Source organism: Pseudorca crassidens, chromosome 2 (genome assembly GCF_039906515.1).
Source record: "Pseudorca crassidens isolate mPseCra1 chromosome 2, mPseCra1.hap1, whole genome shotgun sequence".
Taxonomy (NCBI): domain Eukaryota; kingdom Metazoa; phylum Chordata; class Mammalia; order Artiodactyla; family Delphinidae; genus Pseudorca; species Pseudorca crassidens.
In genome coordinates this window covers 140,386,222-140,411,724 of record NC_090297.1, presented here as the reverse complement: position 1 = coordinate 140,411,724, position 25,503 = coordinate 140,386,222, and the positions used below count along the sequence as shown (strand labels likewise).

At 36.6% G+C, this 25,503-nt stretch overlaps 1 protein-coding gene and 1 non-coding gene across 5 annotated transcripts in view; both read right to left on the bottom strand.

Moving 5' to 3' along the window:
• HMCN1 (hemicentin 1) overlaps window positions 1–25,503 on the bottom strand; it is a 524,815-nt gene that overhangs the window by 170,608 nt on the left and 328,704 nt on the right. For all 4 annotated transcript variants that reach the window (XR_010941259.1, XM_067728936.1, XM_067728938.1 and 1 more), the window contains exons 43-51: window positions 25,004–25,126; window positions 24,081–24,242; window positions 21,478–21,759; window positions 18,641–18,808; window positions 14,340–14,453; window positions 13,702–13,788; window positions 5,275–5,466; window positions 1,578–1,751; window positions 178–291 (exon numbers count right to left, since the gene is read on the bottom strand). Coding sequence is in view for 3 of the 4 variants with exons in the window: in XM_067728936.1 (XP_067585037.1) it covers window positions 178–291; window positions 1,578–1,751; window positions 5,275–5,466; window positions 13,702–13,788; window positions 14,340–14,453; window positions 18,641–18,808; window positions 21,478–21,759; window positions 24,081–24,242; window positions 25,004–25,126 (1,416 nt within the window). In the remaining variant the exon portion in view is untranslated. The remainder of the gene's footprint in view (window positions 1–177; window positions 292–1,577; window positions 1,752–5,274; window positions 5,467–13,701; window positions 13,789–14,339; window positions 14,454–18,640; window positions 18,809–21,477; window positions 21,760–24,080; window positions 24,243–25,003; window positions 25,127–25,503) is intronic.
• Window positions 22,092–22,238, bottom strand: LOC137220389 (U4 spliceosomal RNA). Its single transcript, XR_010941680.1, has one exon. It is a non-coding gene; the product is annotated as a U4 spliceosomal RNA (small nuclear RNA).

Here is a 25,503-nt window from a genome sequence, read left to right as displayed (position 1 = left end):
GCAACTGAAGTCATGGGCACATTGCTTAACTCAATTTCCATCTCAATGAAGCAAGCTGGGTAAACGATAAACTTTAATGATGAATATAAATAATTATGAACCCATAATGAAAAATAGAATTAAAAAAGTTAGAAAACCTGGAGAAAACTAGGAACATAGTGTTCTTTCGGGACTTACTGTAGACCTTCACTTCATAGTACTTTATCATCTCTCCGGCCTCATTAGTGGCTACACAAGAGTATCTCCCAGCACTGTCCTCCTGTGCATTTAGGATCTGCAGAGTCCTACCTCCTGAAAAGCAGTGGAACACCAAAGAATCTCTGAAGTCACAGTGGCAGCAGGGTTTGCACAAACCACCAGGTTTTAGTTCTTACTATTAACACATTTCTTCTTCTCTATGATAATTCTGTAAGAGACATTTGACACAGGCAAACTACAATACAGATGGGCATTACTTGCTGGATGGAGACATTCACTAAGTCCACAATGGTCCTCCGTGGTAATGACTCTCGTGCTCACTCTGACCCTCCCCTACCTCTCTGCACATACTATAATTAAGGTTCTTATTTTACTCTCTTCACAAATAGGTCTTCTGCCTTTGTCATCTTCTTCCTCTCATCTACCTGGCGTATCAGTAGAGATTGATCTTGCTAAAACACCATTTTTATTATGGTATCTTTCTTCCTAAAAATCTTCAGTGGTTCTCAACTGACTAAAGTATAAAGTCAAAACTCTCAAATCCAGGTATTTAAAACATGACTCCAATATTCCTTCCTGATCTTATCTCCTACCTGCCCCCTTCCCTGCCATACCCACATGTATACACAATGTCTCCACTCAAGAAGGAGGTGAGGAGTCTGTTTATTATTACTTGCACATAGATATGCCATTCTCCTTCGTAATTTCCCACACTAGGCATCCTGAAGGATCTGAGATCTCTCCTAACTTATTTCCAACTAACAAAATTCTATAACTTTCTTTAAGGTTTGGTTCAAGTTCTGTCTATGACAAAGCATTTCCTGACTGCTTCAGCCCACGGTGGCCATTCCTTCTTTTGAATTCTTATAAAACTTGTCACTATCCCATTTATCATAACCTATGACTATTCAGAACCCATGATTATTCATGGATTCCTGTTGTTAATTAACTTTCACATGTATTATCTCTATACATTTCTTACAGCCAGTGATCATACTTTTAAATTCTTTCTGTTTTCATACATATTGTCAGGTATTAAAGAGGAATAAATAAACTCTGTCAATCTAAATACTAACCTTCAAGGGTCAATTCAACAAAAAGTGAATTTCTACTCTTTTTGGCATTCTACGTTATATTTGAGCAATTAATTACACTGTAGTATTTATTTACTTGCCTTTTATTTACTTTACTGGTCTTTCAAAAAGTAATTTTAGATAACTTAGATTACAACATACATACAAAATACTAAAAAATAAGATAGCAATAGTACAATACCAGCAACAACATTAAGTATTTTTATAAAAATAGTCAATGATTCTGTTCTTCTGTAAAAGTAAATGGCACAAATGCAACTTGGGCATCTGAAGTGAGCTAATTACCTGGAAGAATACGGATATTTCGGTTGGATTCTAAAGGAGTTCCATTCTTAAACCAGGTGATGGTGGCTGGGGGATATGAATAAGCTTCACAGACCAAAGATGTGGGGTTGTTAAGGATAACAGTGACATCTTCAGGGATGCCATCGCTATCAACACCAGCAATTGTAGGAGATACTGAAAAAGATTTAAAACTTGATCAAAGAAATATATTCAGAAATTTCTTTATTTGTACATTTCTAAGCTTCCATAGTACTTATTTGTGTAATTCCGTTCCCTAACAATTACAGAAACAATTGATTAGTGTCCTCATTCTACACAAAAGCAGTGAGAACCTCAAAAAGCTCACAGAGTAATGGAGGAGATGACACATAAAAAGGAATCATAACACAATGTAGTATGGGCAATACTGGGAATTTTGGTGCAGGATATATGGGGGCATGGCATCCAATCCAATCTGAGGTGTGGGGTGGTGTGTGGACTCTCATCAGGGGAGATCTCCTAATGGAGCAGATTTCAAACTGAGCCTCAAAGGACTGGTGGTGGTCAGAAGGTGAAAGAAGGGAGACTACTAGGAGGAGGGAGCATATTGGGAGCAGAGTAGTGTAAACAATGAGGGGCAAGCAGGAAATATATAGAGGATGGATTCAAGGGGGTCAATGCTGGAAGCAGGGGAAAGACAGACAAGTACATCTGTTCCATAAAAGATAGTGAGGGCCTGAACTAGAGCAGTGAAGAAAGGCATAAAGAGGGGGGAGCAACTAAAGAAAAATTCAGGACATCAATTGGCAGGATTTGATGATAGAATTTAAGGGGTAAAGAAACCAACGTCAAATATAACTTCCAATTTTATTGCTTGGGAACGAACCTAGGTAAACTTCAACGAAGCAAAATAAATAGAAAATATGGAAAGATTTGCTCACTTAGGAGGGGAAGATGATTTGTTCAGTCTGAATATCTTGAATTTTAAGTGCCTGTGAGAATTCCAGGTAGAAATGTCCAACAAGCAACTGTATATAGAAATCTGAACCTTGGGAGAAGGATCAGGGTTGCAGGTATGGATTTTAAAAAGTCTCCAGTTGCTAAGAGATGATCATTAAACCTCTGGGAATTAAGTTTTTGTTACTTGATGAGAATATCTAGAGTAAAATGAACGCTGAAGTAAGGACAAAACATGAGGGGACCTAATGTTTAAGAGACAGATTAAGTATGAGTCCATAAAGGAGGGAGAAAGGGAGCAACCAAAGGGGTGCAAGGATAACTGGGGAAGAGCAGTGTCCAGGAGAAAGTGATACATAATATCCAAACGTTAAGATAAGGACTGAACAATGTTCGTTGCATCTAACAACAGGGTAGTCTTCACCACAGCAGTGTCAAGAATGGTGTGGGCAGAAGCCCATATGTAGTGGGACAAGAAGTATAGACAGGGAGTAGTGACTATATGAAGTGATGGAGACAGCAGAAGGTAAAGCTGAAGGTAAGGCAGATGGTGGGCATGACTGGCAGACCAAAGAAGGGGGGAAGATATAGGATCAAGGGCATAAGCAGAAGCAGTAACTGTGAACAAAAAGGATAACACCCTCTGGGAAAAGAAAGGGTAAAGACACTGAATTATGGCTGGTAGACTGGAAATTGCCAGTGCACACACCTGAACAGCCTCAACTTTATATGAAGTTGGTGAAAAGAAGACTTGAATTCAGATCCCTCATCTTCAATGAATGAGGGAAAATGATAAGAAATAAGTAACTAGGAAGCGGGTAGGAGGCAGAGGAAGGAATATAGTCAGAGAGCATGACTTGAGATGCCTGGGGTAAAGAATAAGTGATCTCCACTGGAGAGAGTCCCCAGGGAGCTAATGTCTCTTGGGAAGTCAGATTTCAGTTACTGAAAGGAGCCAGAAAGAGTTTTAAATCAGGTTTCCAGAGGACAGGGATAGGATGTGGACATGAGCCAGTACTGGGAGGTGAGTCAGTGGTAGGAGGAAGGAGGCATGAGGAACACAGAGCTCTAAGAGAAGCAATGGGCTACAGGAGAGGAGAAGAAATCCAGGGCAGGGCATTTGCCTTTCATTCGCTGATGGGCATGCAGGGAAGACGGGTGTGTTAGGAGACAACTGGCTCATGAACTCTCATTCTTACTTATCCACGCATCTGTTATTCACTGCTATGTTAGGTGCTGGGGCTATATCCTTTTCAAGATAAAAAGGGTTCTGTCCTAGGGAGTTTATAGTTTTATGTAATTATTACTTATATATACGATTTATTTGACACTTATTAATACATTATCCAGTATTCTGACTTAACATTTCTGGCCTATATATCTCTTCTACTCAATTAGACTGTAAGCTGCCTGAGGACTGTGTCCTCTATGGGAGTTTCTACGTATGGGACTACATATTCCCCCAGTCTAGCCAATAACTATCAAAACATACAAACAAATAAAAAATTGCAAAAATTTGCATCGCATTATAGGTCAGTTTATTTAAGTAGAATGAAATGTGTTTTGATATTAGTAATCAAATACAATACATTTAGGTGGTGCATTTTAAATTTCTAACGTGAGCAGAAATTAGGAATCTATTTTAATATCATTTCCAAGACATAAGTATAACTTTAATGCTGCAGAAACTGCATGTGTAGTTATTTCATCATTCCTACTCCATATTTTTTCATGGTGTAGTTTTTATTGCTCTCAAAGGGCTTGATATTCAAATGTACAAGCTAATCTGTATTAAATCAGAAGGAAACCACGTGAGATTTAAAACCTACACTTGTAGTTGCAGTCTACATTTTAATCTAGGAATCTTCACAGCTTATCACTGACAATATAGAATTTACACATTATATATTAATTTCAAGGGGAGGGGATTTATCTGGGAAAAATAACTATTAATTAAATGGCAAAATACCTAAATTTGCAACGTCCAGGTAATTTACTGCACAGCAATACCTGTCAACTTTCTTCCTTTAAGATTTTTTAGGGATCAGTGAGTTAGCAAATGACACAGATAAACACACATAAAGACAGATGAGCAGCATATTATGTTAAGAAAAAGAAAATCTACGGTAGTTGCTCACCCCAGCAGGAGCAGATGTTCTGCTCACAATACTGCTACATAAGTTGGCAACGGGAAGGAGGGGAAATGTGTTTTAAGACAGAGGAAAGCACACTTCTAAAATAAAATCATTTTAATGATGTTTTGTTTTGTTTGACCCCTTCAACCTCCCAAGGGACTGTGTTAATTCACTATCGCTCATGAGCAAGCATACAGTTTTGGTGAGCTTGTCTGCATCTCCTCTCCTTCATCATAGTTACCAACAGAGATTTCAGTATGGGCAATTACCAATAATGGCAGAGTCCCACAAAGAAATGATAAAACATCTCACGGTGATCCTCTTTCACTGTTGACCTGCTTCTTTTTGACCAGTATTTATTTTTCCTTTACTACTGCTTATTTAATATCTATCTTGTTCATAGTTGCACTTCACACAAAACACAGTACCTGGAATATAGTAGGTATGCCAAATGCAATGAATGAATGTATGAATTAATAAAAGAAAACCAGCAAATGTACACAAGCACTGGTCCTTCTGAAATAATGAAATTCTATGGTAGAAATATTAAGTAAACAGAAAAAGAAGAGAATTTGGCCTATTGCCATGGCTGATTCTTCAAGATTTGCAGCAATGCTTATACCTACCCAACACATTAAGACTGAAACTTCTGCTCTTGTCACCAGCTGTATTAGAAGCCAAACATGTATATCTTCCAGTGTGTGACACTTGGGCATTGGTAATCTGAAGAAAACGGCCACCAGACATAAGATGATGGGTGTCATCTTCTTTGAGGAACTGCCCATCTTTCTGCCATGTAATTTCTGGCACTGGATTCCCTACAACAAAAAGTCATTTCTGAGAGTTGGCTAATAATCACATGTCTACAGTTGGTAACTAAAAGGATGCATTTTTATTCATTTCCCTTTTAAAATATTCCACTTCTGAAACAATGCAGTAGCCATGCATTTTAAAATAAATTTGCAAACATAACTGAATTTATAATAATAATCATGCTATGATTTTAAAAATCTATAAGTGAAAGAGTTATGTTAGTCTCTGTGTTTAACTAAATTTATACCATACCTTAGGCTATTACAATTAAATATTTTCATAGTAAAATACACTTAAAAAATAATGGAGTATACATGTTTACTAAAATTATTACTCATGAATACCTTTGCATTCATATTAAATTTTTAAAGAAGATTTTTATTTTTGAGGGAAAGCTGTATAAAAAGGAAAAAAAAACTTTAATTAAACAATTCAACAAGCAGATATGTATGCCAGGATTCTAGCATAGATATATAGATAGGTAGAAAGATAGAAATATCTATTAATTATTCCTTTAATATTTATAGCGTAGAGAAAAAAGATCTTTCATATTTTTCATGGGACTTTTGTTAAATATTAAGTTTTAAATTGCTCAAACATTTTGTTTTTGAAAATTTAAAACTATAAAAACACATTCTGTTAGGAAAGAAGATTAGGATGATATCATATTAAGGCACAACTGTATCGGCCATGGAGCTTGTTCTATGGCCCTGCCTGGGCAGGAAAGCAAATTCACAGGCCTACTCAACTGCTGAGTATAGCACACAGTCCTATCCAACTAGGAAGTATGACCAGAGAATCCAGGTAACTCAGGCCTATTCTACAGTTGCACTTGGGCAGGAAACCAAATCATTAGTCCTAACCAACTGTTCCCAGCCAATGGCACCCCCCGTCCCGACCTCACATCTAAGGAAGAGGCAGTGGCCTCACCCAAATAGAGACCCTGAGAGAAAACCCCACCTGCCCAAGGATGCTACCAGCTGACCCATCCAGAATCCGAAGTTGAGTTGAACGGTGAAGGACAATCTCTGCTGAAGCAAACCTGTAAAGTCTGGAATCAGAGACCCTTTACTCAAGTGTGCAGATACCAATACAAGGAATCAGGTAAACATGATACCTCACAGGAAACTAATAAAGCTCCAATAACTCAATAACTGACCCTAAAAAATGGAGATCTATGAACTGTGAAATCAGAATAATACTCTTAATCAAGTTTAGTAAACAAAATGAAGAAAACAATGCATGAACAAAATGAGAAGTTCAACAAAGAAATAGAAATCATAAAAAAACCACAATCAAACAAATGAATACTAGAGCTAAAGAATAGAATGACTGAACTAAAGAATTCAAAAGAGAGCTTCAACTTCAGAGCTGACCAAGCAAAAGAATCAGTAAACTAGAATATAGTTCATTTGAAATTATCCAGTCAGAGGATCAAAATGAAAAAAGAATGAAAAGTGAAGAAAGCCTACAGGAGTTATGAGATACCATTACAAAAACAATATACACATTATGGAAATCCCAGGAGAGGAGAATGAGAAAGGAACAGAAAGTATATTTAAAGTGATAATGTCTGAAAACTCCCCAAACGGACATCCAGACTCATGAGGCACAAAAGATCCCAAATAGATTGAACTAAAAAAGGGCTACACTGAAACACATTATAACTAAATTTTGAATGTAGTAAGAAGAAAGCAACACATCACATACAAGGGAACCCCCCATAAAAGTATAGGCAGATTTCTCATAAGAAACTTAGAAGGCTAGGAGAGAATGGCATAAAACGTTCTAAATATTGAAAAAAAAGCCTGTCCACCAAGAATACTATAGCTGCCAAAATATGAAATGACAGATAAAGATTTTCCCAGACAAGTAATAGTTGAGGGAAACAAACAAAAACGAAAAAACACACCAGACCTGTTTTACAAGAAATTCAAAATGGCATTCTCAAGTAGAAATAAAAGGATGCTAATTATCATCGTAAAACCACATAAATGTATGTGCAAAACTCACTGGTAATGGTAAATATGTAGTCAAAGTCATATTCTCTAATACTGTAATGGTGATACGTAACTCACTTTTAAAATTTAAAAAACAAACATTTAAAAAATAGCTGTATCTATAATTTGTTATTAGATACACAAAATAAAAAACATGTAAATTGTAACATTAATAACCTAAGATGTGAGAGGAAGAGAAGTAAAAGTGAAGTTTATGTATGCTATCAAAGTTAAGTTATTATTAGTTTAAAATAGGATGTTCTACATATATCTTATGTAAGCCTCTGTTAACCACAAAGGAAAAGAATCTTTAATAGCTACACAAAAAGTTATGATAAAGCACTCAAAGCATATTGCTAAGAAAGTCATCAAATGACAAAAGAAGAGAAGGATAAGAAGCAAGGAAGAAAGGATCTACAAAACAATTAAAAAAACCCCAATAAAATGGAGATAGTAAGTCCTTACCTATCAATAATTACTTTAGATGTAATGGATTAAATTCTCCAATCAAAAGACATAGAATAGCTAAATGAAGAAAAAAAATCAAGATCCAACAGTATGTTGCCTACAAGAGACTCACTTTAGCTTTAGAGGTACATGTGAACTGAGAGTAGAAGGATATAAAAAGATATGTCAAGAACATGGTAACCAAAAGAAAGCTGGGGCAGCTATACTTATATCAGCCTAGACCTTAAGCTAAAATTGGTCAAAAGAGGCAAGATACAATGAAAAAGGGGTCAGTCCATCAGAAAGACATAATAACTGTAAATATTTATGCACCCAATATTGGAGCACCTAAATATATAAAGCAAATACTAACAGAGATAAAAGGAGAAATAAGCAGCAATAAAATAATAGTTGCGGGGGGGGGGGGCTTCCCTAATGGCGCAGTGGTTGAGAGTCCACCTGCCAATGCAGGGGACACGGGTTCGTGCCCTGGTCCAGGAAGATCCCACATGCCGTGGAGCGGCTGGGCCCATGAGCCATGGCCGCTAAGCCTGCGTGTCCCGAGCCTGTGCTCTGCAACAGGAGAGGCCACAACAGTAAGAGGCCCGCGTACCACAAAAAAAAAAAAAAAATAGTTGGGGACTTTAATACCCCACTCTCAACAATGGATAGATCATCCAGTCAGAGAATCAATAACAAATCAGAGATTTGAAAATTACCATAGACCCAATATACCTAACAGACACATACAGAGCATTCTGTACAACAAAAGTAGAATACACATTCTTTTCAAGCACACATAGAACATTTTCTAGCATAGCTCATATGTTAGACCACAAAACAAATCTCAGTAAATCTAAAGTGATTGAAATCATACCAAATGTCTTTTATGACCACAATGATATGAAATGAGAAATCAATAACAGGAAGAAAGCTGGAAAATACACAAATGAATGGAAATTAAACAACATACTGTTGAACAACCAATGTATCAAAGAAGATATCAAAAGGGAAAAAAAAATTTCTTGAGACAAATGAAAATGGAAACACAACACACCAAAACTTAAGGGATAGAGCATAGGCAGTTTTAAGAGGAACATTTATACTGATAAATGCATACATCACAGAAGAAATAAGATCTCTAAAAAAAAATCTAACAGTACACCTCAAGGAACTAGGAAAAAAACAGACTAAGTCCAAAATTAGCAGAAGGAAGAGAATAATAAAAATTAGAGCAGAAATAAATGAAATAGAGTACAAGGAAACAATAGAAAAGATTAATAAAACTAAGTATTGGTTCTTTGAAAAGATAAAATTGACAAAACATTAGACTAAGGAAAAAAAAAGAGAGAACCCAAATAAATAAGATTATAAATGAAAGAGGAGACATTACAACTGATACCACAGAAATACAAAGAATCATAAGAGACTACGCTCAACAACTACAGCCTAGGACAAATGGGTAAATTCCTAGAAATATACAACCTGTCAAGACTACATCATGAAGAAAAAGAAAATCTGAACAGACCAATTACTAGTAAGTAGATTAAACCAGAAGTCAAAACCTCCCAACAAGGAAAATCTAGGACCAGATGGTTTCAGTGATAAATTTTACCAAATGTTTAAAAAAGAATTAATATCAAGTCTTCTCAAACTCTTTCAAAAAACTGATGAGGGAACATTCCCAAACTCGTTTTACAAGGCCAGCATTACCCTGACACCCAAGTTAGGTAAGGACACCACAAGAAAAGAAAACTACAGGCCAACATCCCTGATGAATATAAATACAAAATTCTCAGAAAATACTAGAAAACTGAATTCAGCATCAAATTAAAAGGATCATACACCATGATCAAATGGTATTCATCTCTGGGATGCAAGGATGGTTCAAGATACACAAATCAATATAATACATTGTATCAATAGAATGAAAGATAAAAATCATATGCTCATCTCAATAGATGCAGAGAAGCACCTGACCAAATTCAACATCTATTTATGATAAAAAATCTCAACAAATTGTATATAGAAGGAACATTCCTCAACATAATAAAGGCCATATGACAAATCTGCAGCTAACATCATACTGAGTACTGAAAGTTTTTTAAGATCAAGAACAAGATGAGGGTGCCCACTCTCATCATTCCTATTCAACACTTTATTGGAAGTCCTAGCCAATCAGGCAAGAAAAAGAAATAAAAGGCATCAGAATTGGAAAGGAAGAAGTAAAGTTCTATTTGTAGATGACATGATTATTTATATAAAGTCCTAAAGACTCCACCCAAAAACTGTTTGCTTTAATCAACAAATTCAATAAAGTTTCAGATACAAAATCAACATTAAAAAAATCACTACATTTTTATACACTAACAACAAATGATCTGAAAAAGAAATTAAAGAAACATCTCATTTACGATAGCATCAAAAACAAAAACAAAAACTTAGGAATAAATCTAACAAAGGAGGTGAAAGATCTCTACATTGAAAACTATAAAACATTGATGAAATAAATAAAAGAAGACACAAATAAACAGAAAGACATCTTGTGTTCATGGACTGAAAGAATTAATATTGTTAAAATGTCCATATTACCCAAAGCTATTTATAGGTTCAGTGCAATCTCTATGAAGATTCCAATGGCATTTTTTACAGAAATGGAAAAAAAAATCTTAAAATTTGTGTGGAATCACAAAAGACACTGAATAGCCAAGTCAATCCTGAGAAAGAAGAGCTGGGGGCATCATACGTCCTGACTTCAAACTACATTACAAAGCTACAGTAATCAAAACAGTAAGGTACTGCCATAAAATAGACACATATACCAATGGAACAGAATCATAAGCACAGAAATAAAGCCGTGCATATACGATCAACTAATATTAGTAAAGAGGGTCAAGAATACTCATTGGAAAAAGAGTCTCTTCAGTAAATGGCAGTGGGAAAACTGGATATTCACATGCAAAAGAAGGAAACTAGACCCGCGTCTTACACCACTCATAAAAATTAACTTGAAATGTATCAAAGGCTTAAATGTAAGACCTGAAACCATAAAACTCCTGAAAGAAAACAGAGGGACAGGGACTTCCCTGGTGACGCAGTGGTTAAGAATCCGCCTGCCAATGCAGGGGACATGGGTTCGATCCCTGGTCCGGGAAGATCCTACATGCTGCAGAGCTGCTAAGCTCATGAGCCACAACTACTGAGCCAGCGTTCTAGAGCCCATGAACCACAACTACTGAGCCTGCATGCCACAACTACTGAAGCCTGAGCACCTAGAGCCTGTGCTCTGCAACAAGAGAAGCTCCCACTCGACACAACTAGAGAAAGCCTGCACACAAATGAAGACCCAATGCAACCAAAAATAAAATTAAAAAATAAAAACAAATTAAAAATAAATAAACATTAAAAAATAAATAAAATAATAAAAATTTTTTAAAAAGCAGCTGAAATTAAAAAAGAAAACATAGGTACACAGCTCCTTGACATTGGTCTTGGCAATGATTTCTGTGATATGATACCAAAAGCATATGCAACAAAAGCAAAAACAAATGGGCCTACATCAACTAAAAAGCTCTATACAGCAAAAGAAGACATCAACAAAATTAAATGGCAACCTACAAAGTGGGAAAAAATATTTTCAAAGCACTATCTGATAAGGGGGTTAATATCCAAAATATGTAAGGAATGCATATAACTCAATAGCAAACACACACACACACACACACACACACGACTCAATTAAAAAAATGGCAAAGGACCTGAATAGACATTTTTCCAAAGAAGATATTCAAATGGCTGACAGGTACAAGACAAGCTGTTCAGCACCACTAATCATCCAGGAAATGCAAATCAAAACCACAATGAGATATCACCTTACACCTGTTAGAACAGCTATTATCAAAAATACAGGAAATGACAAGTGTTGATGAGGATGTGGAAAAAAGGGAACCCCTGTGAACCTTTGGAGGGAATGTAAATTGGTATAGCCCCTATGGAAAACAGTATCAAGGTTGCTCAAAAAACTAAAAATAGAACTATCATATGTGTAGCAATTCTACTTCTAGGCATATATCCGAAGAAAACGAAATCACTATCTCAAAGAGACATCTGCACTCCCACGTTCACTGCAGCATTATTCACAATAGCCAAGACATGGAAACAGCCTATGTGTCCATAGATAGATAACTGGATAAAGAAAATGTGACATATATAAAATTATACATATAATTTAATATTATTGTTAAATACTAAATATTACTATACAATATATAATACTAATATTATTTACTATATATATATAATTTAATATTATCCAGCCATGAAAAAAGAAGGAAATCCTATCATTTTTGACAACACAGATAAACCTCGAGGACATTATACTAAGGGAAATAAGTCAGACAGAGAAAGACATACTGTATGTTCTCACTTATATGTGAAATCTAATAAAAACAAACTCATAGAAACTGAGAACCCATTAGTGGTTATAGAGGTAGGAGGTTAGAGGTGGGGCAATGAGTGACGGTGGTCGGAAGGCACAAAGTTCCAGTTATAAGATGATAATTGTGATTACAGTTAACAATACCATACTGTATAACTGAAAGCTGCTAAGAGAGTAGATCTTAAAAGTTCTAATTACAAGAAAAAAAGTTGTGTAGCTATGTGCAGTGATGGATGTTAGCTAAACATGTGGTGATCATTTTGTGTGTGTGTGTGAGTGTGTGTGTATGTGTGTGTGTGTATAATCACCTTAAACTTATGCAATATTATATGTCAATTATATCTCAATGAAACTGAAAGAAAGAATAAAAAAGAAGTATCTTAAAAAACCAAATGTCAACGTTAAAAAAAACAAACTGGAAGGCTCAAGATGGGATACTACAAAATTTAGGCAGCTGTTCTCTATGCAATAGTTGTTACCACATCATTGCAAGAAAAAAAGAAAACAGGTTAAGTAATAGTATATGTGACACTTTTTATATCTGTCTTTCTTAAAATGAAAATATTTCCTTGCTTACTTAAATGTATTGCTCATGCAAGGCATGTAGACAATGAAATAAGAAATTAATTGAATCTTCCTTAAAACACTTGCTTTCTATAAAAAGTATGGGCTGCTCTAGTCGTTCCATTAAAACTGCAAGGCTGTGCCGTTACTAAAAAGACAGTCTTGAACACATTCTCTTAGAGATCTGTTGATTTTTATTACATGCAACACAATGATTCACTGGTAAAGCCGGTGAAATTGGGTTTAGAATTTTCACTTTTATTTTTACTCTTTTCCATTTCCTTGGTAATATGCAAACATGCTTACAAAAGGTGACAGTGTTGATCTTGGGTAATTCCCACTATCAGTGATGCTATACTTTCACCAAAATTCCTATTTCTTTGAAATAAAATTTAAGAAAACAATAAAAAGGAAAGGAAGGTACAAACATAGGGAAGGAAAGAAAAAATAAGAGGAGGTGGGACAGGAAATCTTACCCACAAATAGGAATAGGATTAAAAAAAAGAATCATTTATTGAGTTGAAAGAAAAGACTAATGTGTCTTTTTCTGTCTCTCTCTCTTCCTTGCTTTCCTTCCTCCCCTACTCCCTCTCTCCTTCCTTCCTTCCTTTTTTCAGTGTAGGAATTTCCTTTTTATCTCCACAGAATCTGAAAGGTTTCCTCCTATACTTCTTCCATCTATATTGGGCTAGAATTCAAGGTCAAATGCTTGATTTTTCTCAACTAAGAGATAAGTGGAGGCAATGAATAACCAGTGAGTTGAGCAGAAATGCAAGAGCTGAGACCCTTACCTGTCACTTCACAAGTCAATGCAACACTCTGTTTCTCTTTTACCTTCACATCTTCAAATGTGTTTTCACCCACAATGTGAGGTGGTACTAAAAAAAAAAAGACAGAAAAAGTAAGTTCTAACAGCAGAATGGTTATTTATAGGCATCTATTTTCATATTTTTTATTAGGCTGTACCCTTTAAAACAATCCCTCCAAATTCTCATTATTATTTGTTTACTAGAATGTTATATTGTTTGATCAATTCTAAGATATACTATAAAGTTATATGTCATAAATTCAATTATAATGAATTTTATTGTATGTAAATCATAAATATGTCAACAAGTCAAAGAGTAACAAAATCTATTAGACACATTTCTCCCTCTATAACTCTGATAAGCACTCACATTAAATAAGTTATTAGAGTCTTAGAACATTGTTGAACAATGGTGAACTGATAAGACATGGCATTTCAGCCATTTTAATCCAACTGATTACGTACAAACCATTCTAACATTGAATTCTTGCCAAGAGTGACAGTCCAGGGGCCAAAGAATACACAAATGTAAGTTCAAGCTGCAGATAAATTTTAACTCTGCTTCCAGAATGTATTTAAGACCATTTTATTTTGTCTAGATATTATAAGTTATATATATACCTAATACTGAAAGCCCAAAGGTTTTTCTTTCTTCACCAGCTGCATTCCTTACAACACAAGTATACTGGCCAGCATCTTCCATTCTGGTCTGCATCAACCGCAGAGTCCTTCCTCCTGGAGAAGCAAACCACCAGATGACGCAAAAAGAAATCTGTAACTTTACAAGTTAGCCGTGTAGTGCTGAATTTTGGGAAAATGTAATCAATTCACTTCAAAGGCCTTTAAAATGCATTTATGTCAAGCTTTTAAAAAATATCACATGTTTGAAGGCTATATGAAGCAGAATAGATAATTCAGAAGAAATGTCTGATTTAATGGATAAAAAAAGTTAATACAAACCTAGGTGACAGCAAGTAAGAAATGGAGTTTCACAGAGGTACTGTTTGAACATAATCTTGAAAGGTAAGTATTCTTTAACACAGAGAGGAGTTAAGAGACACCGCTGTAGGCAGAGTATGAATGAGGATCTAGAGGTAGAAAGTAGATGAGAGGTGTGGCACCTGAAACAGAACAGGTGGAGGAAACAGTGAGAGATGAGACTAGTTGGAGTATGACCAGATTCTGTGGGCCTTCGAATGCTATGCTAAGGAATTTAGACTTTATTGTGTTCACTAAAGGCTATGGAAGTACATAAACAAAAAAGTCATGCTCTGATTCGTGCTTTAGAAAAACAACCGTGACAGGATGTTTACGAAAAGATTCCCAGTTTGCAGTGGAACACGTGAAATGGGAACGTTAGAAAGAGGACCACACCAACTACCCAGATTCGGATGACATCAATATACAAGGGATGAATGAAACCATGAAGACTGACTACGAGTTTTCAATTGAGTTTCATGGAATTCTAGAACTATTTATATCAAAGTTCATGAGGGTCACTTTGTTCTTTAGCACGACTCTGATTTTGTTCCTCTTTATATTTTGAACTTCTATGTAATGAAGAAAGATTCTGGTAGACTGGGAATGAAACTGATATGCTGAAGGGTGTAATTTGGAGGAAAACTCCTATTAAGGACCAAGGAAGAGGAGCCAGCAGGTGAGACTGAAACAAAGCTGGCAGAGAGCAAAGAGACACACTGAGAGAGTAGAGTCCTTGAGGACACGGGGAGGGGGAAGGGTAAGGTGGGACGAAGTGAGAGAGTGGCATGGACATATGTACACTTTGTGTGCTTTGTGTCCACCTAGAGGGTGGGATAGGGAGGGTGGGAGACACAAGAGGGAGGGGATATGGGGAGATATATATATATATATATATATATATATGTATAGCTGATTCACTTTGTTATACAGCAGAAACTAACACACCACTGTAAAGCAATTATACTCTAATAAAGATGTTTAAAAAAAAGTGTAAATCATTTCTTAGGTTTTGTAATAATTTTCCACTCGGTGTATTTTTGCTTAGTACCTTGAATTTGAACTAAAAACATTGAAATGGTTAAACATAAAATTTTCATGTAAATATTCACCTGGATCTGAATTTATCAGGAGTTTCCAACTGCTTTATGTTTTTATAAACACAAGCCCTCATTGACCTTTTCCTATAAGCAACCTACTCATCCTCAAACCAATGAAAGGTGAACTTAGTAATATCTTATTTAGACAGACAAAACTGATTATCTAAACTCAGTCTTTTTCCCCAGTTGAATTTAAGTAAGCAAAGTTGAATACAGAAATTCCCTAAACATGTCAAAAAACTTATGTTAATTAGGAAAGCATTCAAAAGCACTCACTGCTACTTCAGATTAGTGAGACCATAATATGATTCCAGTTGAGAGATATTAAAAAAATACAACGTTTATGAGTCATTGCTGGCTCTGCAAACCTCAACCTCATAAATCTCATGATCTTTCCTTTCTCTTTGTTTCCTGGTCCTCTCCCTTACTGCAGTGAAAGACAAAAAAGGGTTGGACAGTAAATTATACTTAGATGGAGACATTTCTCGTACCTATTAAATTTTTATAGCAGCTATCTGTTCTTGGCAGATAACTTCATAACAATGATAGGACCTTCAACAAAGTACTTCTTTCAGAAAAGCCTGACTTAATGTCTCAGGAGGACTAATCTTAATGAAACAGAAATGTGCAGCCAATCAAGGAACAAGCGAGTCATACGCCATTCATCTGATTCTCAGTCATCGATTGCACAACACACATGTTCAGACTGTAAAACTGAATGACTCTTCTGGCAGCGCCACAAGGTGAAGTACGTTTAATGTGTTTGCTCAGGGATCTCCAGCTGCTAGTCAAACAAAACAAAGCTATACAATAAAACCAAAACACTACCCCTGTGGATCTATAATAAGCCAGAGTACCTAATTTTATCTTGCCTTTTTCATTTCCAGGAATGCTGATGTAGTTATTATATTTAAAAAGAGTTCCTACTTTTTCAGCAATTGAGAATTAAAAAAAAAACAATAATATAAGGATGACTATAAGAGAAGAAGATAATGTGTTCAGGTTTTTGGTAACCAAACTGCAATGAAATCTTTGCCATCAGTATGCACTCCTTAAGATCAACAGAGGCAGGCAGTCCTTCAAAAATGACAGCATTATAGGACATAGGAAAGTCTCCTAGGATAGGGAAACCCAAATCTTTTACCAGGTTGTCTATGGCAAATAATAACAAACATGTATTGGATGCTTAGGATATAAGCAGGCACTGTGTTAGCTGCTTTACACATACTAACTCATCTTTACAAAACCCCCTAAGAGGCAAATGCCACTAGTATCTTCACTTTACAAGTGAAGAACTGAAGTTAGCAAAGTTAAGAAACTTGCCTGAGGTTATAAATCTAGTATTATAGGCAATAGATATAATAATTATAGCAATATATATTCCTCATTAAGCCGCTATCATTTATAGACCAAGATCTTGAAGAAACAGAAGGACCTTAGGCTATTTAGACCTAATTCAAATACTAGGAAAGTATCTTTTCTGAAAAAGCCTTCAAAAGTGAGAATTTAAACTTTGAACAAATTTAGGGGCAAGGAGCTTGTTACCTCCTAAAATAGCTCATCTGGACTTTCAACAATAGAAATATTTTTTAAAGTTGTTTGTATTCAGACTGCAATCTGTCCCTAGAATTGTCCATACACTGGTATTACTTGGCACTAGACGGAACCAACATCATCTTTTCTAAGCCATGGCTCTTCAAGTATTTAAATGTAATTTTCACTACGTTGTCATGAGTTACACAAGGTTTATTTTTTCAGGTTAAATAGAATTGGACGTATAGTTTACTTTGTAATCATTTGCCATCACGGTTATCCTCCTTCGAAAATACTGTCAATAAATCCTTCTTCTAGTCTTCCTAATGAGTAAGTTAAATCCACAATACAACTGGTGTTTTACCTGTTTTATTGGTGAAAATATATTTTATTCATGTGGCAAAACATTGCATCTGTTTTCATGATAAACACATTATATTGTTAATGCATACTCAATACCCAAAGCAATTCAGAGATCTTTTCATATGAAGAATTCTGAAGCTATATCTCACCCTAATTTTCACCATTGGTTTCTGAATGTGAGTGCAGGAGTTTACTTAATTTTCCTTTTGTTAGGTTCAATTCAAAAGTTCCAGAGTGAGGTGTGTTTGAATTCGGATGCCTTCATTCAACACATTAGGTATTTCTCTAAATATCCAAGCTTTTTATTACCCATCAACTTGGCAAGATTATTTTCTTAGTCTGTACCCAAATTATTACTGAAAGGGGCCAAGTGCAGATTCCTGTGGCATGCCCCAAGACACCTCTCTCGACACTTACACTGATCCATAAAGAATAAGCTAATAGATTTTCCTACATAATTAGATAAGGAATAAGAGGAATATCTTTTTTACAATAATGATAAAATCTTAGCTCACTTAAAACTATTCCATCTTGGAAATATAAATCTCACTCAGATTAGAGTTGTGAAAAAATTTAAACTCGTGGTTATAGAAATCGTTATATAACATTATTCACTCTAGGCTCTGGCTTCAAGTATTTCTTTTCATTTTTCACTTTTCAGATTGGCTGGTACTCATTCCAGCATGAATGCTCTGACATCCCCATGATTTAAGTAATAAGCGAGTGCAAAGATTTCTTTGTCAAAAGGATATAGAGATATTTAGAGATTTTCCCCATTGTCATATAGCTTCTGATGTCCTAAAATTTTTTCTTAATATGATCAGTGGGGATTATAGTAAGCAGCTAGATCATAAAGAAAAAAAGAAGACATGGAGTTATGAGAAATTAAGGAGAAACTGTGGCCACAGGAAGCTAATCAGGTTACCAGGCTACAAGAATTTCTAATACCTGAGAGAATTCTCAGAGAACTGCTGAAGTTGACAGGACACCCATCTTTAAGCCAGGTAATTGAAGGCAGGGGAATTCCTGAAGCTTCACAAGTTAGGGACACTGAGTTTTTTTCCACCACACTGATATTTTCAGGTGTCCTGTGGTTTCCTATGATGCTTGGAGGGGCTGTAAGACAAAACAAAACAAACAAGAAATGGAAAGGAGGGTGGTTAGTATGTAACAAACACCAAATTCTAAACAGCTTATTCTTAAAAATAAGCTTCCATTTTCTAGTCAACAGTAAGCAAAATAAGCAATCACAAGATGATGATGATGATGACGACGACGAGGACAACACTCCTGGAAGTAAAAATGTCACTTCTTCCTCACTAATAGCAACATATGACTTTAAAAAAAAATTTTTTTGTTTATTTTATTTATTTATTCTTGGCTGCGTTGGGTCTTAGTTGCAGCACTCGGGCTCTTCGTTGCAGCATGCGAGCTTCTCTCGAGTTGTGGCGTGTGGGATTTCTCTCTCTAGTTGTGGTGCAAGGGCTCCAGGTTATGTGGGCTCTGTAGTTGTGGTGTGCAGGTTCCAGAGCGCATGGGCTCCGTAGTTTGCGGCATGTGGGCTTCTCTAGTTGAGGTGCCCGGGCTCAGTAGTTGTGGCGCGTGGGCTTAGTTGCCCCATGGCATGTGGGATCTTAGTTCCCTGACCAGGGATCAAACCTGCATCTGCTGCATCGGAAGGTGGATTCTTTACCACTGAACCACCAGGGAAGTCCCCAAATGACTTTCATATTGTTATTCTAATAGTGGTGAATGATTTTCTGTGAGTCACTCATCTTTTCTGGTAATATGGATTCATGACTTTCTTATAGGCCGAACTTTCTAACAAATAATTCTAGTATTAAAAATTAAAAACAGGGCTTCCCTGGTGGCACAGTGGTTGAGAGGTCCGCCTGCCGATGCAGGAGACACAGGTTCGTGCCCTGGTCTGGGAGGACCCCGCATGCCGCAGAGCGGCTGGGCCCGTGGGCCATGGCCGCTGGGCCTGCGCGTCCGGAGCCTGTGCTCCGCAACGGGAGAGGCCACAGCGGTGAGAGGCCCACGTACCACAAAAATAAATAAATAAATAAATAAAAAATAAAAACAATCGAACAAATTAGAAGCTCAAAACCTCGTGAAACACACCAGCTTTCATGTTATCTATACTAACCACATTTTTGTTCCTTGGGCTAGTTGTTTCCTTGCTGGTTTTTTCCTTATTTTCACCCCAATCCAGCTCATGGAGACAAATGTGGTTTCAACTAGAATAGGAGCAGTAGAGTTGATGGGACTTAGTGACACCAGATATGAGAAAAAGAGGAGTCAAGGATGATTCCTAGGTCTTTCCCTTGCTCAATCACATTAGGGGGTGGGATTGGCACAATCACCCATGAGAGAGTGTGGATAGAGAAGCAGGTATTGCCCATTTCAGAGCCTTGGGGCATTCTAACACTACAGTCTGGAAGAGTAGGGGGAAACAATAAGAGAGGTTGAGAGGAAGGAGTTGCCTGAGAGTTAGAGACCAACCAAGAGGGGCAGGGGTGGGGCAGTTCCAGAAGTCTAGAAAAGACATGAGTGACCAGCTCCTCGAGGTCAAATATGCCTTGTGAATGCAAAAATGTGAGACACACAAAGTGGGTTGAGAAGACGGGTTTGTGCAATGAGCAGAGTAGAATCAGGATAGTCTGAGGATAGAGTGACAAGTCACATTGACCCAACAGGCCTGAACAAGTGCAAGGGCTGGGTCAGAGGAGAACCAGTGTTAAAACCCAATTAAGCCAGCACTGGAACATAGATAAAACAAGGCTACACAGAGGCCTTGAGTTCCTCTATGTCCCTCATTAGCCCCATGGAAAGTTACCCCTCCATCATGTTTTCCTTCTGCACAGAGAAGGGCCAGTGACACCCTCCACTTTCAATGGTCTTGCAGAATTGAAGTACATGGAAGATTGAGCCAACTGGAATTTAGCATAATCTGAGACCTTGATTTCTCAACATCAGTCTTGCCTAGGAAATTTTATGACAGAAATTCTTGTTAATACAACTGACCTAAATGTCCCTCCCTAGAGAACTGATCAAATAAAGTATGAAACGTTCAAATAATGAAATAGTAAGCACCTGTTAAAAAGAATGAAAAAACCACAATCTAACAAAACGATACACAGGACTGATTCCTTTTCAGTCTCTAGCTTTGGTTTACCCATTGGCTGCAAATTACGAGATATTAATACTGGACTTTGTGCATGTTCTAACTGGATTTAAGTTACAAGACCATGTCTATTAGATTTACCATTTCTATAGATTTTAAAAATGCAATTCAAACTGTATGCATACAAATAGGTGTCCCTGAGTACATGTATGTTTGCTCCATTCCTATGGACATTTACTACTCATTACTTAGAATTTTAAAGCTGACTTCAGTACAACTTATGCCCATCTGATGCTCAGTCAGTAAGCTCTAAGGAACCTAGACTTACACTAGCCAAGTCAGCTAATGTGGAAAACATAGAATTATGGAATGTTACTTGGGATAGCACTGGATCAAAAGTACTTGAAGAAGATAATTATCTACTTTACTATGTGCTTTCCTAAAAGAATATCCAATATATGCTTATTTCAGCAAGGTAAGATATGGAAGGTCAGGCATAGTAGGAGGAGTGATGAGACTGATCTAAAGAAGTGGTGCAAATGTAGAAAATAATCGACTATAAATAAAAGACTCAACACTTGAGGTCTGTATCTCCCATCCAGGAGGCTATAGATTATATCAGCCAGTGAATGGACCTATTGAGCCTGTTTATACTTACTGTGTACACTTAAGTCATATTTTCTGTCAGTCATTCCTGCTATATTCACAGCAACACACACATAACGGCCTGTGTCAGACACATGGACATTCTTCAGTTGAAGGATATGACCTTCATCCGTTACTTCCATTCCCCTTCCCTTAGTCAAAGGGCGGCCATCTTTCATCCAGGTCACTGTTGGTTGAGGAATACCCTCCACCTCACACTCTAAGGAAATGCTCTTCCCTCGAGTTACGATGATTTCAGTAGGGTGGCTGCCACTGTTGGCTATAGTTGGTCGAACTGGGGAAAAAAAAGAAAAGAATAGGAAGTGTTTGCCTTAAGTCTTATATAAGAATTTTCATCACGCAAAGTTAAATTCTTTTTTTTTTTTTGAAAGAAAATGCTTTATTGTTTCTTGTGGTCATACAAGCAGTACAAATTTACAGCAAAACAAAAATCACAAAATTCAGAAAAGTATAAAGCTCACTCACCATGCTATAATCGAATATACCCAGTGAAAACATTTAGGTCTTCATGAAACCAACCATTACAAAATGAAATTTAAGAAAACCTACTAAGCACAATAACATAAAAACAAATATCTAGGAATAATATGACAAAACATACTAAATTCATTTTTGATGTCAAAAAATTAGCTACTAAAGAAAAGACCCAGGACTAATAGACATGGCATTGCTGTACTGAGAAAAGTTTTCAATTAGCAATAATCGCGCCTCGGATAAACCTCATTGGCTACGATACTGCCACTGCGCAAAGCTTGCGTTGCTGTACTGAGAGGTAGAATTCTCCAATGTACCTAAATGGGTTCAAAACTAAAATAAAGCTATCAATATAGTAAGGAAAGAATACTGCGTTAGCTACTTTCCCTGCTTTTGAGAAGTTATACAACTATTAGAATTATCATTTGTAGCTCTAACCCAGGGAAGTCTTCTAGTACTAATTTTAAAGTAGATATGATAGCCTAGCTCACGACCTAATGTCTGTTACCAATTCCTTTCTTCCCTTCACTACAGGAGTTGGAAAAGCTGAGACTTTCTCAGCCTTCTTTGGAAATTGAGGTGACCCCAGGAATCACTGTAGACCTAAAAATTCTAAATGGAAGTCTGCTGGCAGGGGTGAGGTGAGGGGGTGGGTTTGGGAAATTTTTTGCTCTCCTGCCAAAAGAGAAAGATACCATTCCTTTCCCTTCCCACACTGCCTTCAATGTGGACTTGATACTACAAATCCAGCAACCATCTTCAGATAACAAAGGAAGGACCAGGAGGATCCTAGATCTCCTGTTCTGGTAAGAGTAAGGTGCTGACCAACTCCAGTGACTGCCAGCCTCAGGCTTCTCATTATGTGAGAAAATAAACCTCTATTTGTTTAAGCCACTGATGGCCAGTGATTCTGTAACTTTATAGCTAAATTCACCTAGTGGATACTGATTCCAAGAAAGAAGATTAAACCAACTCAAATACACATGTGTGTGGGAAAGAAAATGGACCAGTGTTAGTAATCCTGTGTTCCAGGGCCAATCCTGTCACATACAAGCCATGTGACCTCAGTTGGTCACAGAAACTTCTCTGGGCTTAAGTTTCCACATACTTTTTTTTTTTTTTTTGCGGTACACGGGCCTCTCACTGTTGTGGCCTCTCCCGTTGTGGAGCACAGGCTCCGGACGCGCAGGCTCAGCGGCCATGGCTCACGGGCCCAGCTGCTCCGCGGCATGTGGGATCCTCCCGGACCGGGACATGAACCTGTGTCCCCTGCATCGGCAGGCGGACTCTCAACCACTGCGCCACCAGGGAAGCCCTCCACATACATTTTGGAGGCAATATTTTTGTCTCATACCACAGCTATGCAAAGATTAAATGAGGTAATGTAAATATTTCAAATACTTTAAAATCTTATATAAATTAAATACTCTTTACAATGAGATATTTTTACATACTGTAAATGTACCCTATGGTACAATGCCATCTTCTCCATTCTGCACATACACTATCCTGCCCCCCAAAAGTTACAGCCACGTTGATACACCTGCCAGCAGCAAGCTGATGCAGATATCCAGCTGTACTGCTGAATAAATAACAGCTAGAAAGAAGTCATTACTCTTTATTACGTCAGCACAATTAAAATTTGTGGGTCTTATGAAAGGTACAGTTGTCCCTGGGTATCCATAGGGGACTGGTTCCAGGACACCCTAAAATACCCAAATGCTCAAGTCCATTCTATATAAAATGGCATAGTATTTGCATATAAGCTATGTACATCCTCCCTTATACTTTAAATCATCACTAGATTAGTTATAATACTTAATACAATGTAAATACTGTGTAAACAGTTGTAAATACAATGTAAATGCTATGTAAACAGTTGCCTGGTGCGTGGAAATTCAATTTTTGCTTTTTGTAACTTTTTGGATTTTTTAAAAATATTTTTCAATCTGCAGTTGGTTGAATCCATGGATGCAGAATCCGTGGATATGGACGGCCAATTCCATACTATAACCATACTACTTTGAATGACTCTCAAAGATATGAAGAAAAAGTAAAAGGGAAGGATGGAGAGGTTTTTAAAAAAAAATTGTGCCAAAGCCTGGCTAACTAATAACTTACTGTAAACTTGCAGATTGTAGTCTTTCTTTGCTGCTCCAGCAACATTTGATGCCACACATGTATAGAGCCCTGCATCAGATTCTTCTGCAACTGAAATCTGCAACTGCCTGCCTCCAGATAAAGTTCTGACCCGCCCTGCAGAATCAGCCAGCACTGGGGAACCTGCAAAGAAAACCAAGTGGCAGAATGTGAAGCATAAATGTAAGGTGTTTTGTGTATATACTCTAATGAGTATATATACATATATATTTACTTCCTAGTTCACATACTTAAAAGGCAGAGGACACTGTATAATAATCTAGGCAAAAAGGAGGAGGAGGAAGATGAAGAGAAGACTATCTTCTGCAAATTTTTCTTTCAATCAATATTGCATTTAAAAGAAAACATACTTAGTAAAACAAACAAAATAAAATCTTTAAGTAAAACAAGAATTATTTTTTAGATCAGCTAAAAATTTAGATGATCTGATACTTAATGGAAACAGATATTTGTTGATGAATAACTAAAAATCGGTTCAACTGCAGAATTCAATCTTAACGTACATTACAAAACTGTCACAAATACAGCAAAAATGTTTGCTTTAAAAAACAAGAAAAATTTTAAACCTATTTTAAAGAAGAAAGAAATAGTTCATTGAATGGTGGATTCTTGATCATTATAGCTGCCCTACGATGCATTTGATTAAAAAAGAATTAATGGAGAAAATTAATTTCTTCTTGGGAGCAGTGAGTCTCAAAACCGACAATTTTCAGGTTGATATTATAGAAATACTGCATATGGCGCATTTAACACAAAGCAATTCTGCTGTCTGGTATTTTTGCGTGCAAACCTTAAGAAAGTTTGTTGGCATGTTTCTCAAACAAAATATAAATTGACTTAATATTTATATTTAAGTTTATAAATGTCAAAGGATGAAAACTGACCTTTCTTCTTCCAAATGAGATTTGGGGGTGGAATACCACTTGATTCACACAATAGACTAATAAGATGCCCTTCAATGACTGTAAGTTGAGCAAGTTCATCAGAACCATAAATATTCGGTGGTACTGAAAGATTAAAAAAAGGAAAAATACTATTTTACACTCAAAAATAAAATTTCCCTAACACTTTGCATGTAAAAATAAAAAAGGTTCCCACTCCAATGGTACATGTAAATAATTTAGCACTTGAGGTTGACCTATCAACACCACATTAAAAGTCAACTGTAAGACCTAGAATAAATACCTAATAGCAGACTTCCCATTTTCACAGATAGAAACTTAATTATCAAAATACTCAGAGTGATATAAAAAGGAGATACAGTCTAGATATTTAGACATCTTGCACCAAAAGAAATGAAGACACTTAGCAAATTTAAATTTAACCCAGCCATTGTGCCTCTCCAGCTTTGATATCTCAGATGTTGAACAGAATAGAAAGACAT